General features: G+C 39.3%; 1 protein-coding gene across 1 annotated transcript; it reads left to right on the top strand.

The window, feature by feature from the left end:
- The first annotated feature begins 4,314 nt into the window (after nt 1-4,314).
- Nucleotides 4,315-14,953, top strand: gatm (glycine amidinotransferase (L-arginine:glycine amidinotransferase)). Its single transcript, XM_086107512.1, has 9 exons — nt 4,315-4,436; nt 6,647-6,865; nt 6,992-7,187; nt 8,590-8,780; nt 8,863-9,000; nt 10,401-10,565; nt 11,365-11,428; nt 11,757-11,873; nt 11,958-14,953. Exons 1-9 carry the CDS (start codon nt 4,368-4,370, stop codon nt 12,068-12,070), a joined length of 1,272 nt encoding a protein of 423 aa, XP_085963638.1. The 5' UTR covers nt 4,315-4,367; the 3' UTR covers nt 12,071-14,953.
- Nucleotides 14,954-15,846: the final 893 nt, after the last annotated feature.

Raw genomic sequence — 15,846 nt, 5'->3', positions numbered from 1 at the left:
GCTGAGGCTGACAAGTGTAAATATTTATGATCGCAAATTCCTGATTGTGACATGAAATGGAATGATCACCAGTTGGGAAGCTGGTGAGGCAAAACTACCAGTGGGCATTTTGCTGCTACTGGTAGGGTCCATCTAATAGGCTACTCTTGCATGACGCATGCCCACGTGCTTGGGCTAGTAGTGTTGACGTAAAAGTCATTACTTATTTACGAGTAGGGCTGTATTGCATAATAATAGGCAAAAAGAGGCGCGAGCAAACATGAGGCTAAGACAGGCATTCTACTCTGTGCTGAATTGTCTTACTTGTGAGGACAAAGAGCATACTACATGTAGTACCTCGACCTTAAGCAGTCCGATCATTTATTCAGTTTCCATGATATCCAGTTTAAGGTCATACTAGTCTGCCACAAGTGGCAATAGTGGTGGAAAAAACATTACTGGGCCACCATAGTTGTTATTGTGCAGTGAAACTTCTTCGGAGTGATGGCAAAGAGTGTACTAGTATAAGGACCTAATACAATATACAGGTACTGTAAATGCTCAAACGGCGTGTCACACATGTGGTCAGATAAATAGAAACATTGCCTTCAATGATTATTATTACTGTTTTTTTTTCTTTAAACAGTTCAACCACGCTGCACGTGTGTGCTCTCCTGAGAGCCGTACTTGTTAATCCAAGTGACCATTGGACCAAATGATGCTATTGGGATCTCAGTGCCTCTGTTGACCTTTGGACATCAGCAAAAGATGTTCCCTATTTTAGAGGCCAACGTAATATCAGCAGTGCCGAGGTTGTGAAACTCTAGTGAGCACAGTCCAGTCAAGCATGTGGTGACAGCGCCTGCACTGCTGGGTTATCTATACACCTCTTTGATTATGTCTATTCCCTTTTCCCACCATTTGTTGCTCTCTTTTCAAGTGATTGATGAAGCTGATGATTAGCCTGAATTGCTAAGGGCAGTCTTTTATTTATTTATTTATTATGGTAGCTGTGGGGTAAAGTGAGATACAGTCATTCAGACAAAAACCAAGAAGAGTTTCAGTACAAATTCAAGTGACTCAGTAAAATGCAGCAAAATTAGTGACAATGCAGGTGATTGCTGGTATAGGCAAAGTTTGAAAAGGAATATCTCCAGAATTGGCGGTGTGCTTTTTATTTTTCTCTCTCAATTCTTTCCGCTCAATGTTGGCAGGAGCCTCATCAATCTGTCACGACCTTTTGAGGTCTCCAGCTTCACACATTGAAGGTGACAATGTAAGTGTGCAATTCCTGTGAAAGTCTTGATCCAAAGATTGGATACTGGCTGGCCCGAAGGATCCTGTGAATTTCACACATTGTATACAGTAGTCAAATGCAAAACACGCTTAGTGCTCATGCTAAAGTCAACCTAATATCCCACTGACATGTTAACCGAAAATTAGTATCAACTTTGGGCGTGATATTCTTTCAAACAACAAATATTGGCACACAAAAGCTGTAAAAAGACAAACACACGTAAGATAAAACTACTTAAAGTTACAAATTCTTCCTAATCCGTGGAAAACTAACTAGTGATACTAATCGAGCTAATTCGCAAATTCTAAGTAAGTGTGTACTCCATGCACAGCACCACACTGCCCCTAATGGGCCAAAATGCACAGGAACAGCTGGTACTCATTTTTTTACAATTGCGATTACTTTTGCTTGCTAATATTTACTTTCTTAATAATGTATGTTCTTGTTGTCTTTTTGTTATATTAAAAGTTGAATATTCAAGGATTTGTTGTTGTTGTTGTTGTTGTCATACCAGCACATGTTTCGACATGAAATGGTACAAAATATAATCTTCGGGCTGCCAGGTCAGCCCAGTAAGTCCCAAGATTTTTGAAGATAAAGATAGAATTATAGCATAAGATTAAATAAATATGCTTAGGAGAAAGGGATGGATGTATCAGAATAAAAATGCAAGACACTTGAATTTCACATGAGATTTACAATGTTATTTTTTACTTGACAAAAAGGATAGCATGTTCAAGAATAAAGTGTTAAATGTGCAAGGATGAATTGGCATGAGGCTATGATGTTCGTTTTGAGTACCGGTAGTTGACTTTTTGTAGTCAAGTAAACACCAAGTTTGTAAATAAATTGAAGTATAATTTTATGAATGATGATTTCAGTCTCAATCAAAATAATCATGATCACTATTTTTTCCATGATCATCCAGCCCTACTAGGTACAAATACTGTATGTCCTTGTTCATGGTTAGAAACGGTACATAGGTAAATGGACCATTCTGCACCATCTTTTTTGCATGTAAGGGTAACAAGTAATAAACAGACATGAATAGTAGTCTCGATCAGGGATGGTAAACTTAGTACACTTTAAACCAACTGTTCTTATAAAAAAGAAAAAAAAATCTGTTTGTTTACTTTTTGGCCACTTTTGAATTCCCAGTATCAGGTTCAAGAATGAGCCCGATTATGTTTTGGATCCCCAAAATGCAGACTCAAACAAGATGCGAACAAAATGTCTCTTTTCAAAAACACAAAACCGACAATGCCCATACCAAAATCGCTGGTCACATAGAGCCAGGAAAAACAAGGCATAAACAAAAAGCACTTGCAAAGGGCAAAGTAATCGTAACATCAGAGAATACAAACGAAATGAGTTCAGTTCACACCACAAACAAAAGCAAGTTCAAATGACTAAACTATGACTAGACTTACAAAATGAGGAACTAAGGGAGCAAGAACAACGACGACAAGATTGAGAGGTCTCGAAAACAACACTTGAGCAGGAACAGCAAACAAAGTCGAGAATTCCACAGCGAGACGAGGAAGCTTGGCAGTCCATGACATGGCAGGGTTTGATTGCAAATAAGGGACATTTGCGACTGCTGGAGGGAAATGCCCTTCACTCCAACTGGAGCTGAAACAAAACAAACACACACAGAACATGACACCCAGGCTGCATTGCAATGTAAAATTGATATTTTTTTTCCATCATAGGATATTAATCATTATCATTTGTGGATGTTACAAATAGTTCTTTGGTGTCTTAATTAACTGTTGCGCTACATTTCCAGTAATTTTTTTTAAAATATGAATTCATGACATTGACTTCTAGTGGAAACGTTAAAGTCCCTATTAGTTCAATCCATCCATCCATTTTCTAATCCCCTTATCCTCAGGAGGGGCATGGGCATGCTGGAGTCTATCCCAGCTGTCTTCGGGCAGTAGGCGGGGTACGCCTCGAACTGGCTGCCAGCCAATCGCAGGGCACACATAGACGAACAACCATCCGCGCTCACACTCACACCAAGGGACAATTCAATCGGCCTACCATGCATGTTCTTGGAATGCGGCAAGAAACCCGGATACTTGGTACAAAACCCACGCAGAAACATGGAAGAACATGCAAACCCCACACAAGAAGGCTGGAGCCGGAATCGAACCTTTCACCTCTGCCGTGTGCTAACCATTCGACTGCCGTTCCACCCTTATTATTTCCATTGATCAAGTGCTCATGATCAAGTAGGTCTGCTACATGCACATGCAGTTCTACACATTTTGGTCCATACATTGTAAATATTTCACCTCCTTGTGTATGTTGCCAGGGTTGACAAGTTGATTTTCTTTTTTAATGGAAAAAAAACTGGTGCAAGTGCTACTAATTGGTATGACTGATGTAATTGCATCTTACATCTGCTTTGAAAGTGGAATATTTATGTAGTTTTAACCATCCCTGGTCTAGTCAGTTATCTTACAACCTTTAGGTACAGATTTGCTTATGAAGGGCACCCTAAGGTACATACAGAACTATTTGGACCCTATTGCGCACATTTGCCTACAAATAGGACAAATTGTAAGAGTACCAATATGTACTCTGTCTAAAGGGTACAATAATGTATCCTACTGCCCAGGGAAAAGCCATTTGATCTTAAAAAAAATCAGCACCACCTGACAGTGTCAAGAGGGAGCATAATATGTAAAAAAATGTTACACTTAAAAATGATGTGAAAATTACAAAGCTCCCATTCATAGGGCTGTTCACTCGATATCCTTTACAAAAACATTCAGTTTCAAAGGGGCTGTTTATCCCCGTCCAAGTAATGATTCTTGCAACATTTTCAGACACTCTCCCTGGAAACCTTTAGCGCCAGTCGGCCAGTTGATAAGAATTTGCTGGTGTAAGGGATTGTGTTTCAGAAATGCTTCTTTCCTCAAGTCACGTTGCCGCACAACCTGCAGCCGACCAATGATTTTGCAGGCACGTAAACACGATGCTATAAAACCTGTGGAGAGTCCAGGCGTCTTCATTCTAAAAAAGGGAGCCTAGAGGACCGCTAGCCACCTTTGAAGTCACACTAAATCACCATTGGGCTATAATGCTGCGAGTGAGGTGTTTGAGAGGAGGGAGCCGAGGGGCCGAGGCTGCCCATCTGATCGGAGTCATGGTTTGTATTTTGTTTCTTAAAAAAAAAAAGAAAAGAAAACAGCTATTCTTTAATTTGCACGTAGGTAAGCGCACTACTTTATATTTTCTTTTCATTGGACTTGTATGTTTGCTTTTGGGAGAGTGTCCCTGACTGACATGTCAGCTGTGATGCACAGATGCGCTCTCAAACTCAGTGACACCGGAGCTGCTTCTGAGCCAGCAAAACGATATTGCGTCTATCTGAACGGAGATAAGGAAACTCACTCGCACGTGTACTTTGGGATCAACGTTTCTTTGCATCGATAGGCAGTCCGAAGGGTCAACCCCTTAGTCTATGGAAAGCCTAGAATAACGTGAAGCCTGCCTCTTCAATTTAATTTGCTTAGGATTGTGATTCTCAAAATGTGGCTCCCTTTAGTGATACACAAAAGAAACACTGAATCAAAAGTTCAAACTGTGCATAAAGTAACACTGGCTTCAACTTTTTTTTTAATCCAGTGCAGTGCATTCTTTAAGTACAGTTCAGTTGTATTTAAATTTTAAGTCCAATATATTTACCTTGAATGTTTTTGAATTATTTGAACTATGCTACACTTAATATCTAGTTTATGGTGAGTGTACTAGTAGACGCTTTGCCCTGACAAGTTGAGACAACTAGGGCATACTAGTAGAATGACTACCGTATCTCTGCACACTAGTTGGACAACTTTGGCATAATAGTAAGACAGCAACATTCTATTACAGAAACAAAACTGAGCAGAGTAATTGACATTTGTGCATTATAAGTACGACTAGTGAAGCACTAGATGTTAACTGTTTGAATTTTAAAATGTTACCACTGGTATTAGTAACACGTAGTTCTCAACTGCACTGAAAAAGGTTTTTGTTGAATTTAATCAATGTCAAGTCATCTGGATCCACATACATTTTTTAGGTAGACTGTACATTGACTTAAAAATGTATCTGAATCCAGATGACTTGTGATGTAAAATCACTCGAAAAAATAAAATTTAGTAAATGCAACACACCTTTTTTTCATGTAGTTTCACCGTTTATTAAATATTCTTGATCTTGTCTACATAAGTACTCAAATGGCTTTGCATAAGTTCCTTGACAGCCAACTTAAGGAAATTCAGGATGTTACTTGCAAGGTTGGGAGGCTTACTTTAGAAATGGATTCCAAAACAGTTGCTAGTTAACTGTTTAAAAATATGTAGTTAATAATGTACCGGTAATCCAAAAAATTGATAATCGTATAACTTGATTACTTTTAATTACTTTTTGATTATTCCAAAGCAAATATGTTTTAAAAAGACAAAAGACATACATACATTTCAGTACAATACATATTCATATATTTTCTGTCTTAGAGCTGCTGAATATGCATGGTTTTGGAATGTTACCCCTTTTCTAACCTGAATATTTGGGTATATAAATGTGTATCAGAGTATCTCCACTGAAATTCACATTGGTTTGTGTTCCGTGCATGCGCTATCTGCAAGTAATTTTGTGTGGAATCTATTTATTCATATTATTCACCCTGATAATAAAGGATACCAGTATATCGGGGCCCTGTATTGTAACCAAAAATAGAGAAAAATATATTTTAAAGTTTTTTAAATTTATTTATATTTGGGGGTGGGGGCGTATTATACACGGGTATGTGTTATACATGAAATATTCCAGTAAGACCTACAGTGAATACGATCCAAAACAGTCACTATCCATTCCCTTTGAATCACTTTTGAAACCGAGTGCTTTAAGACCATCCTGTATCCAACGACCCGTGTCATTGCCTTGTGGGCCAACAAAAATCTTCTGCAGAATGAGCAATTGCAGTCCATTGAGCTATATTGTGAGCGGTTATCCGCTTAACTCCGGGAAAGCTTGTTTGGCCAAGAGTGGGCAAGGACAGGACTTTCAGATTTCTCTCCTGGCATGATCAAATGTATTGAATATTTTCATAAGATATTTTAAGATTGTAGTTGGTGTTACTTGCTTGAGAACCAGTGGCCTCGCGACATGTCGCTCCTCATATGTGCCCTCGCGACATGTCACTCCTCATATGTGCCCTATGGAAATCATGTCCATTTTTTGAGACGCTGTGTGATTTTTCACTTCTCAGTCTCTCTGTCAATATTCCTTGGGATATACACAGTATGAAAAGTAAACGACTAGTCCTTTCACCTCATGCTAACATGATCCACAATAACACCCCTCCGTCCCCAGGTGGGCCGTGCAGCGACTGGTTGGGTGCAGCGGGCCTTCCAGAGCACCTCCAGCGCCGCAGCTGCTCAAACACAGCCGACGGTTGAAGACGACCATGTTACTGAGCCTGCACAGCAGGAGTGTCCTGTTAGCAGTTACAATGAATGGGACCCTCTTGAGGAGGTCATTGTGGGCCGTGCTGAAAATGCCCGTGTTCCTCCCTTCACTGTGGAAGTGAAAGTAAGGGGGGTTTGTTGTTGGTAAAATAACGCCAAATTATACTCACAGGACACCGAACTACACCTGTGTAATCCGAGTGTGTAAAATATGACTGATTTGATTTCTGTCCCTGAAATTTCCTCCCAGGCAAACACATATGAGAAGTACTGGTCCTTCTATCAGAAGTACGGGGGCCAACCTTTTCCTGCGGACCACTTGAAAAAAGCAGTTTCTGAGATTGAGGAAATGTGCAACATTCTCCATCACGAGGGTGTGAATGTGAGGAGACCAGAGCCGATTGACTGGTCCATGGAATACAAAACTCCGGACTTCCAATCATCAGGTTTCTTTTCAATGTTTTTGTTCTATGGGTTTTAATTGCTGTTTTATGTTGAAATTATTTTGTTTTCTTGTCATTTTTATAAAGCACTGTGTCAGTTGCGATTTCTTTTTTTTTTTTTTTTTTTACAAAGTATTCTATAACGTTGAATTGAGGTACAGGTATATAAAGAAAAATGTCTCATCTCAAATGTATATAAATGTATGTAAATGTATTTAAGGGCTGAGTCATGTCACGAAACGCATCTGAACGCTAATTATTTTTATTGTGAAAATTATGCATCCGCCAATCCGACTTTTTTCAGATAGGGTGTGAATAAAAAGTCTTATATTTGAGTACTCACGCATATGCAATACCGGTACTTGATAATGCCATCACATCTTGCAATTGTGATGAAAATTAATCTTATTTTAATCAATTATTATTCCAAAGCACAAAAGACAACTGTTTCTTTAACGTGGCATATATAGTCTGTTCCGTACTGCAGGTTTTACTTACTTTACTAAATGTAGCATGCAAGGCATTTCATTTCTAAAATAAAACTGTGACCCATTATCAAGTCATGGCTATGATTAGATCAGATCTCACATTTATCCATGCACATAAGGACAGAGCCCTGTTGCAAAATTCAACCCCCCCCCCCCTCCAAAAAAAATGCCTCTATGATCCTGCAACAGTTTCATATAATTTCAATTTACAACAATCCTCTCAAAATGATTTTGAAAAAATGCACCCGGTGTGCAGCATAGCCTCTCTCATTACCTTTCCCACTAACAACCCGGGCTAAATTTAACTCCTCCCCGACATACTAAGATTGTCTCTCAGTCAAGATGTCTCACTTAAACATAAATTTAGATATTTGGCCCCGATGTGAAATAACCCTCCCTAAATATTTGGTGTTGACGATAAGTAAAATCTGCGATATAGAAATACCCTATTCAAATCCTCCCTCTGTCAATTTTTTCTTGCATTTAAGGCACTTCATTTTCTTTAAGGTCTTTAAACACACTTTTAAAATACGTACTACAAACACATTGAATGAGAGAAAGCTAGTGTGCCGCCATCTAGTGGAATTTTACGCAAAAGGAGGTAAAACTATACAGTTACAGTGGACCTCCACACACGAGCAGTCTAGTTCCCTTGATTTTACCCCCGTTTTCCAAAGAAAAAAACATTTGTTTCCCAAATTGCATTTTAATAGACATCAATAGCATGCAGACTTTCGATATTCGCTATAAATTGTGACAAAACAATCTAAGAAATAAAGGAGCCATGAAATTTACCGTCCAGTTTTGCTATTAAAAAGTGTACAATACAATCAAATCGGAGAATTCTCAAGCCACGTATACGGGGAGGATTACCCGATGAGAAAATGTGGTATGAAGGATGGTATGTTGTTTTGTAGGCATGTATGCAGCCATGCCCCGAGATATCCTAATGGTTGTAGGAAATGAGATAATCGAGGCTCCAATGGCGTGGAGGGCTCGCTTCTTTGAATATCGAGCATACCGGCCTTTGATCAAGGAGTACTTCAGAAGAGGCGCTAAATGGACCACTGCTCCCAAACCCACGATGGCCGATGAGCTGTACGATCAGGTGATGCCTTATAGCGGTGGCCCAAACCATGTTTCCGTGTTTTTAATCTAAATGACACTGGATTTGTTTTGGCTCCCTTTAGGACTATCCCATCCGCACAGTTGAGGACAGACACAAGCTGGCTGCTCAGGGCAAATTTGTGACCACTGAGCACGAGCCCTGCTTTGACGCTGCTGATTTCATTCGAGCTGGCAAGGACCTTTTTGTCCAGAGAAGTCAGGTACAGTCAGGGGGAGGCGACTCAAGTAACTTTATTCCTCTACAGCTTGGCCTTGACTGTGAGTCATATGAGTGCGTTCCAAGCGGGGCCTGCAACGTGAAGATTGAAAGATTAGATTGAAGACAATTTGCTACTGTGAGACTTCAGCCTTTGCTTTACAGGAAATCACAGACAGTTTGTGGTGGGTTAATAGATGTAAAAGAAAAGGATGTGTGTTAAGTCATTGCATGAGGGTGTGGGTAAAAGGTGGGGGCACCAGCCGTTTTAGGGAGGCAACATACAAGTCTAATCTACATTACTCTCTTATTGCACTTATAAGTCTAAGTGCTCTTCCAACAGTGAAACTACTGAAACATTTCTGCTCTGTACTACAGGGCTACCTCGACTTACGAGAAATGAGCACTAGTGCCAAATGGTGACAGTGAGCTTCACAATAAGCAGCAGAAATTTAGCAGTTCTTACGTGATTGCTTAAAGCAATTTATTACCATTCCTCGATAAAGTTGAAACATACAACAAAGAGAATTACACGTTTTTAATCTACTCCCATAATTTACTAAAGCTTAATGCTAACACTGGATACAAAATGTCATAGACAGGCTAGTGATACCAGCATTGATGCTGTGGCATTTGCAACGCTTTACACAATGGATATTTAAAGACAAAAGGTGCAGCAAAAACTTAACACTATAATCATACTTAATGGCATATATTCTTTATCCTCTGCAAATATTATTACAATTTACTGAGTCACTTAGTTGTGAAACTCTTCTTCGTGTATTATGTAGTCCCCACAGAAATTTGCCAGGGGATTTTTAAAGTTAGTTCTCCACTGAATTAAAAGCAGCCTGTGCAAATAGGAGTGAGGTGGAGAAGATTTACATGTCGTTTTCATCCCCGCGGCTGGACGTTGCCCCAGCATGCCCCGTGACCCTTGTCAGGATAAGCGGATCAGAAAATGGATGGATGGATGGATGGGTGGATGGGTGGATTACTGAAATCTACCCTAGAGGGACAAAGAACACACCGATGTTGATTTATTCAAAACCAGGATCTCCCACGGTGTTTTAGTTTTGCACATAATTTTCTAAAAGAATTCTTACTTCATTCGTACACTAATTTGCTTTATAACTGTTAATCTTAGGTCTTTTTTTTTTTTTAATGCCCACGGAAAATCAACTTTCAAACTGCGGAATCAAGATTTGCTCGCCGCATAAACAGTAGTGTTCTCTGCGGAATCCACACTTTTTCTCTGCTGATTCCTGGCAGATTTATCTGGTTGAAGTCTAACTCACGTCAAATCTCATTCAGACTTTAATTTAATTTTCATTTGACTTCAGTTCTACTAATGCGCAACCATGTTGAATGAAGCTCACTTAGTCGACTGTCTGCATCATGCAGGTTACAAATTACATGGGAATCGAGTGGATGCGCCGTCACCTGGCCCCGGAGTACAACATCCACATCATCTCATTCAAAGACCCGAACCCCATGCACATTGATGCCACTTTCAACATCATCGGGCCAGGACTCGTCCTGTCAAATCCTGATCGGCCATGTCGCCAGGTAAGACTGGAATTTCCTATCTTCTGTATGTAAATCAGAAAAATCTGCTGAAGCAGTTTTTTGTTATCTAAGGCTAAACAGAAACTTTTTTTTTTTTTGTAATAAAAAGTTTCTGTCTATAATTATGGTATGCATGACAGATTTTGAGGGCTCCCTAATCCCAAAGGCTCAAAGATCCACTGTAGTTTGGTTGCCAGTACGTGCCCTTCCATACTGTCATTTCCTGATGGGGGTCTCTCACTTTTATTTCATTCTGTCAAGACTTTTTACGAATAAAACACGCAGCTTTGGACACATTTGTGGCCACGGCAGGGTCAAATGAAGCTGCTCTGTGCGGGCGGACATGCAGTATTCTGTCACTCGATAATATTAGTTTTCTGTCAACAACCAATTCAGTAATCCATCTCTTGTACCAGAACATTCAAAAGAGCCCGTTATTCACATACATACTGCACACTGTGCTCATATTGCCATAAAATGCTCTCTCTCTCTCTCTTTTTTGTAAATTTAACGCATGGTTTAGCTTTCAAAGTGTTGCATGCTTCCTGTCCAACTACAGACCGCCTCCAGGTTTAGTTGGATCTACAACATTTTAATATGCCTGACTTGATTTTTCATCCGCACGGTGTCTGCTAGGACAAAACACGTTGCCACTTTGAATCCCATCCACCTTTACATATTCCTTGTGTATGTGTGATAAGAGGGTTCTTCATCGGTTTGGTTTTTTTTTTTGTTTTGTTTTTGAATGTTAGAGGTTATGACAGCTGGTGTCTAAGTCATTTTGTTATTATTTTCCCAGATTGGCATGTTCAAGAAAGCAGGCTGGACTGTTGTAAAACCTCCAACACCTCTGATTCCTGATGGTGCGTACTGACTGTAGTTGAATGCATCTTATCTTACACAAGTGAATATCACCATAAGGGGCTCTTCAGACAATTTCATCACAAAAAGCAGATATGATTATTTTTGTTATTGAAAGTGAACATAATTCTTCTTTTTCATTGATTACCGGTAAATGCAAACGGCAAAATATACAAGCTTGCTGATGGGGTGGACAGTACAGGCTACATTTCAAATTGATGCAAGGTTTTATTTTCAATTAATATTTCACTGTGACAGGCTGACCAGGGTGAACTTTTAAAATTATTGAACACATTATTCCATGAATACATTGGTTGCATGTTTGTGTAGATCACCCTCTTTGGATGTCCTCCAAATGGCTGTCCATGAATGTTCTGATGCTGGATGAGAAGCGTGTCATGGTTGATGCCAATGAATCCACCATTCAGAAAATGTTCGAGAACCTCGGTGAGTTTAACGGATATATTGCTGATCCCAATTACCGATGAGCAGTGTTATACGTCAATTTTGGTTGATTTTTGTGTGCCGAAGGTATAAAGACCATAAAGGTAAACATTCGCCATGCCAACTCGCTGGGTGGCGGCTTCCACTGCTGGACTACTGACGTCCGCCGCCGTGGTACACTGCAGTCCTACTTCCACTAGCCTTGCCAGAAATAGGCAGTTTTTATTGAGCTTTCAAAGATTAGAGCCTCCGTATGGTATTTTAATTCAATTGCCGATTTGGAATCTATTACCTAGTGTCTCTAACGAAGCTTAACACAAAGATTAACAAGGAGGCTTTAAAGCTTTTATTAAGTCAATTGTTCCACCTTGAGTGTGAGTGTCAAACTAGTGACCATTATGATTTTTAAAAGTGTACTAACAGATACACAAATATATTAATTAGTCCTAACAGTCGGCACCAAAGTCTTGTTCCGGATTGGGTCTTCATGTCCTGAATGAATATGAATGTTTTGTTTTGATTTGACGTCGCTGTGCATTACAGTGCCTGTGCAAACAGCTTTCTTTTAATATACGGTGAACCCCCACGTATTCACGATTCAGAATGCAGTGTTTAGACAAGGAAGGTTGCAAAGAAATTATTATTGTAAAGAAAATTTGGGGGTTTACTTCCCCTTTAAATAATGGAGGGGGCTACAATTTTTCAGCGCTTCTGGGCGGCTCCATGTGACCGCGAACTTCCTAACCAGATGGACAAAATATATTTATATGTATCTTTTTTTACATTTCATCAAAATTTTAACATTATTTACTCAGTTTGTCCTGCATTTCATCCAATATAAAAATAAAACTACACTTGTAGTATAGGGTGGCGCATCAGGCCTCGTGCAAATGCAATTTGGTGATATCTGCCATCTGAATGGTGATATTACAACTGAAAACCATAGTAGAGGAAACTTGGGTATACTGTAATTTACCTTCACCCCCTTTTTTAAAAAAAATTGAATCGAGGGGCCACTCAGAGTGTGGGTGCAGAATGCAGGCCGCCACTTGCCCACTCCTGAGTCGCACCACCGCCTTATGTAATGGAAACAATGCTTTACCACCTTCTTGTGGGGTCTATTGGCAATTACAATCCAAATTGGGTGTCATCAATTACTTGCGAATAGTGAGGGTTCATTGCACTCACCAGCCACTTTATTAGTTACACTGATCTTATGCAAGAGCTCTACCATAAATTCTGCCGAATACAAAGATTACACCGGTCGATATATTTTTTTATGAAGCGACTCAAGTAAATTCTTTGAGATGATTTTTTTTTTTGGCACTGATCCCGAATCTGCCCTTGATTTTCTAGCACTGGGGTGTCAAACTCAGGTCCTGGAGGGCCGCTTTCCTGCATGTTTTCCAAGTCTCCCTGTTGCAACACACCTGATTCAAATGATCAGATCATCAGCAAGCTCTGCGGAAGCCTGACATGAACCTGATCATTCGAATCAGGTGTGTTGTAACAGGTAGACTTGGAAAACATGCAGGACAGCGGCCCTTCAGGACCTGAGTTTGACACCTATGTTCTATCACATCAGGTTTTCAGGATACTACTATTAATAATTTATCCATCCATTTTTGTAATCTGGGGTCGGGGGTGTGCTGGCGCCTATCCCAGCTGTCTTCAGGCAGTAGGCAGGAGACACCCTGCACCGGTTGCCAACCAATGGCAGGGCACACATAGACGAGCAACCATTCACACTCACGATCACAATTTAGAGTGTTTCTCTAAAGTTTAGGGAAGGCCGGTGGCGGAGTCAAAGCCACGACCTCTGCATCGTCGTAAGGTGGATGTGCCAAACATACATCTGACTAATAATTATTAAATACTGTATATAATAACGGATTATGTTTAGCAATATCTATGAATTTAGGGTTGGATTCAGCAAAGAGAATAGTCTGAAAGGTCATAAATTACACCACATGCTAAAATCCAATTTCGTATAGGTTAAACTTAAATCCAGAAAATGAAACAATTTCAAAAACTTGATGTGCTCTAAAAAATTCAAGACATTTTTAAAATCAGCATCCAAAATACATTGAGGGACACAAATGCATTTCTGATTACAATTTGCTGTTGGCTTGTGTTATTTTCTTCTTTTTTTTTTTTTTTTAAAGGCACCAAAACTGTCAGAAAGATATAACCTTCCTTAATGTTGTTTTTTTGTGGTGCTCATTAGAAGGCATTGTGACATTAGAAACCATTGGTAGGGCGGATGCATTGCACTAGTCAAGTGTACCTAATAAATTGGCCACTAGGTGTATTTGCTCAAGAGCACTATCACGTTCCTTCAACATATATCTCAATATTAACTGCATTTCTGGCCTGGCTATTGTTTCTGGCTTTGACATCTTCAAGTAATAAATGTGAGGACAAGGTACAGTTTGGTATGAGAATGCCATCAAACTAGGGCACAGGAGGAAGGGAACTACCTCCTTTTGAACACTCAACACTTCTGTTGTTTTCCAAAGTATTTTTATATTTAAAGAATGTGTTAAAGTTGTTATGCAAGTCATTAAACGTGATGAATTTCTTTTCACTGGAACATCACTTTGTAAAGATTTCAATTGATTGGACAAAGTTCTATTTATTTTTGTCATTTTTCTCTTGATTTGGATTTCCCTCTAATTCATGTTTTTATATATTTACAATCCATATCAGATATTGTATACCTTTTGCCTCTGCTGTTCTCTTTTGTCGCAAAACTGGGCCAGTTACATGCTGCAAGTCATTTTCACTGAACCGCTTGTTTTTGTTTGCACAGCAGAAATGCCAACAGAATGAGGAAAGAAATGCGCTTGTTTGGTCATGTTTGTGTTGCATTTACAGAAGGAAACAGTGTGTGTGTGTGTGTGTGTGCGTGCGTGCGTGCGTACACTGTGCATGAACGTGCGTGCACGTGTGTGCACGCGCGAGTTTGCGCGCGAGTGCGTCTGCGTGTGCGTGTGTATGTTTGTTGCGACTGGAGGGCAGTAATGTGGAAAGCATGTGCTGTTTTGTATTGAGCAATATTAATAAATTGAATTTAAAAACGTCACGTGTGTCAATTTGTGTTTTATGTGTCAAATGTAGTCAGTTTTCCATCCATTTTCTATCGTGCTTGTCCTCGTGAGGTTTGCAGGTGAGCTGACTTACCATGGATTGTTTGCCAGTTTGATCTTCATCATTGGCTGTCACAGATGTGGAAACCCACTCATCACAAATCACTCATCTGTTTGTCAACAGCCCTGTTTGGCCCTGAATATTATCCCATGTAATACTCTGAGGTAAGCACAGAATATTCCACCACTAAATGGACACTTTTAATTTACTACCATTTACATCAGTTATTCTCAAAAGGTGGTGGCCCGGTGGTGGTGTCGGGGTTACCTTTTATATTACTTTTACTTTTGCATTGAATGTTGAAGAAAAATAGCACAGTATAATTTTGTAGGATATGCAAACAGAATTTAATGAATTCAACAGTATTCACCACTTTTTTTCTTTCCTTCAATGGACATTGTGCTGTTCCTAATGTGTGTGGCTTGGCTAGTTTAATACAGATATACTGTACATGGAGAGAGCAAGACGTACACTCAGTCAACCAAAGTAATATAAGTCATTCTTCATAGAGGATAAAAAATATATGCCTGTAAGTGTCGCTATTTTACAATGGTCAACAGAATATTTTAATCAGAGATTGCTTTATGTGTCCCTAAACATATATTTGATGCAGATTTAAATTTTTTGTTTTTAAGTTTGACCGAAAAAACGATATGATTGAGCTATATGATTTTACCATGTGTTGTAATTGTAACAAACACTTGTTGCTGAAACTAACCTTCCATTCATAAATATTACGAAATATATTACTATATTACACATTGTGTAATTGTCATGATTTTATATTTATTTTGAAAACCTGATGTATTAGAGAAAAAAAATGAGG

This window comes from Hippocampus guttulatus, chromosome 3 (assembly GCF_054856545.1).
Source record: "Hippocampus guttulatus isolate MCC_2025c chromosome 3, RoL_Hgut_1.0, whole genome shotgun sequence".
Lineage (NCBI taxonomy): Eukaryota > Metazoa > Chordata > Actinopteri > Syngnathiformes > Syngnathidae > Hippocampus > Hippocampus guttulatus.
Note: the sequence above shows the minus strand (reverse complement) of the source record. Positions and strands in the feature narration are given on the sequence as shown.

Coding starts and splice junctions, on each gene's coding strand:
- gatm (XM_086107512.1), top strand. CDS start 4,368: ATGCTGCGAGTGAGGTGTTTGAGAGGAGGGAGCCGAGGGGCCGAGGCT. Junction 8,781..8,862: donor CCGATGAGCTGTACGATCAG/GTGATGCCTTAT, acceptor GGCTCCCTTTAG/GACTATCCCATCCGCACAGT. Junction 11,429..11,756: donor AACACCTCTGATTCCTGATG/GTGCGTACTGAC, acceptor ATGTTTGTGTAG/ATCACCCTCTTTGGATGTCC.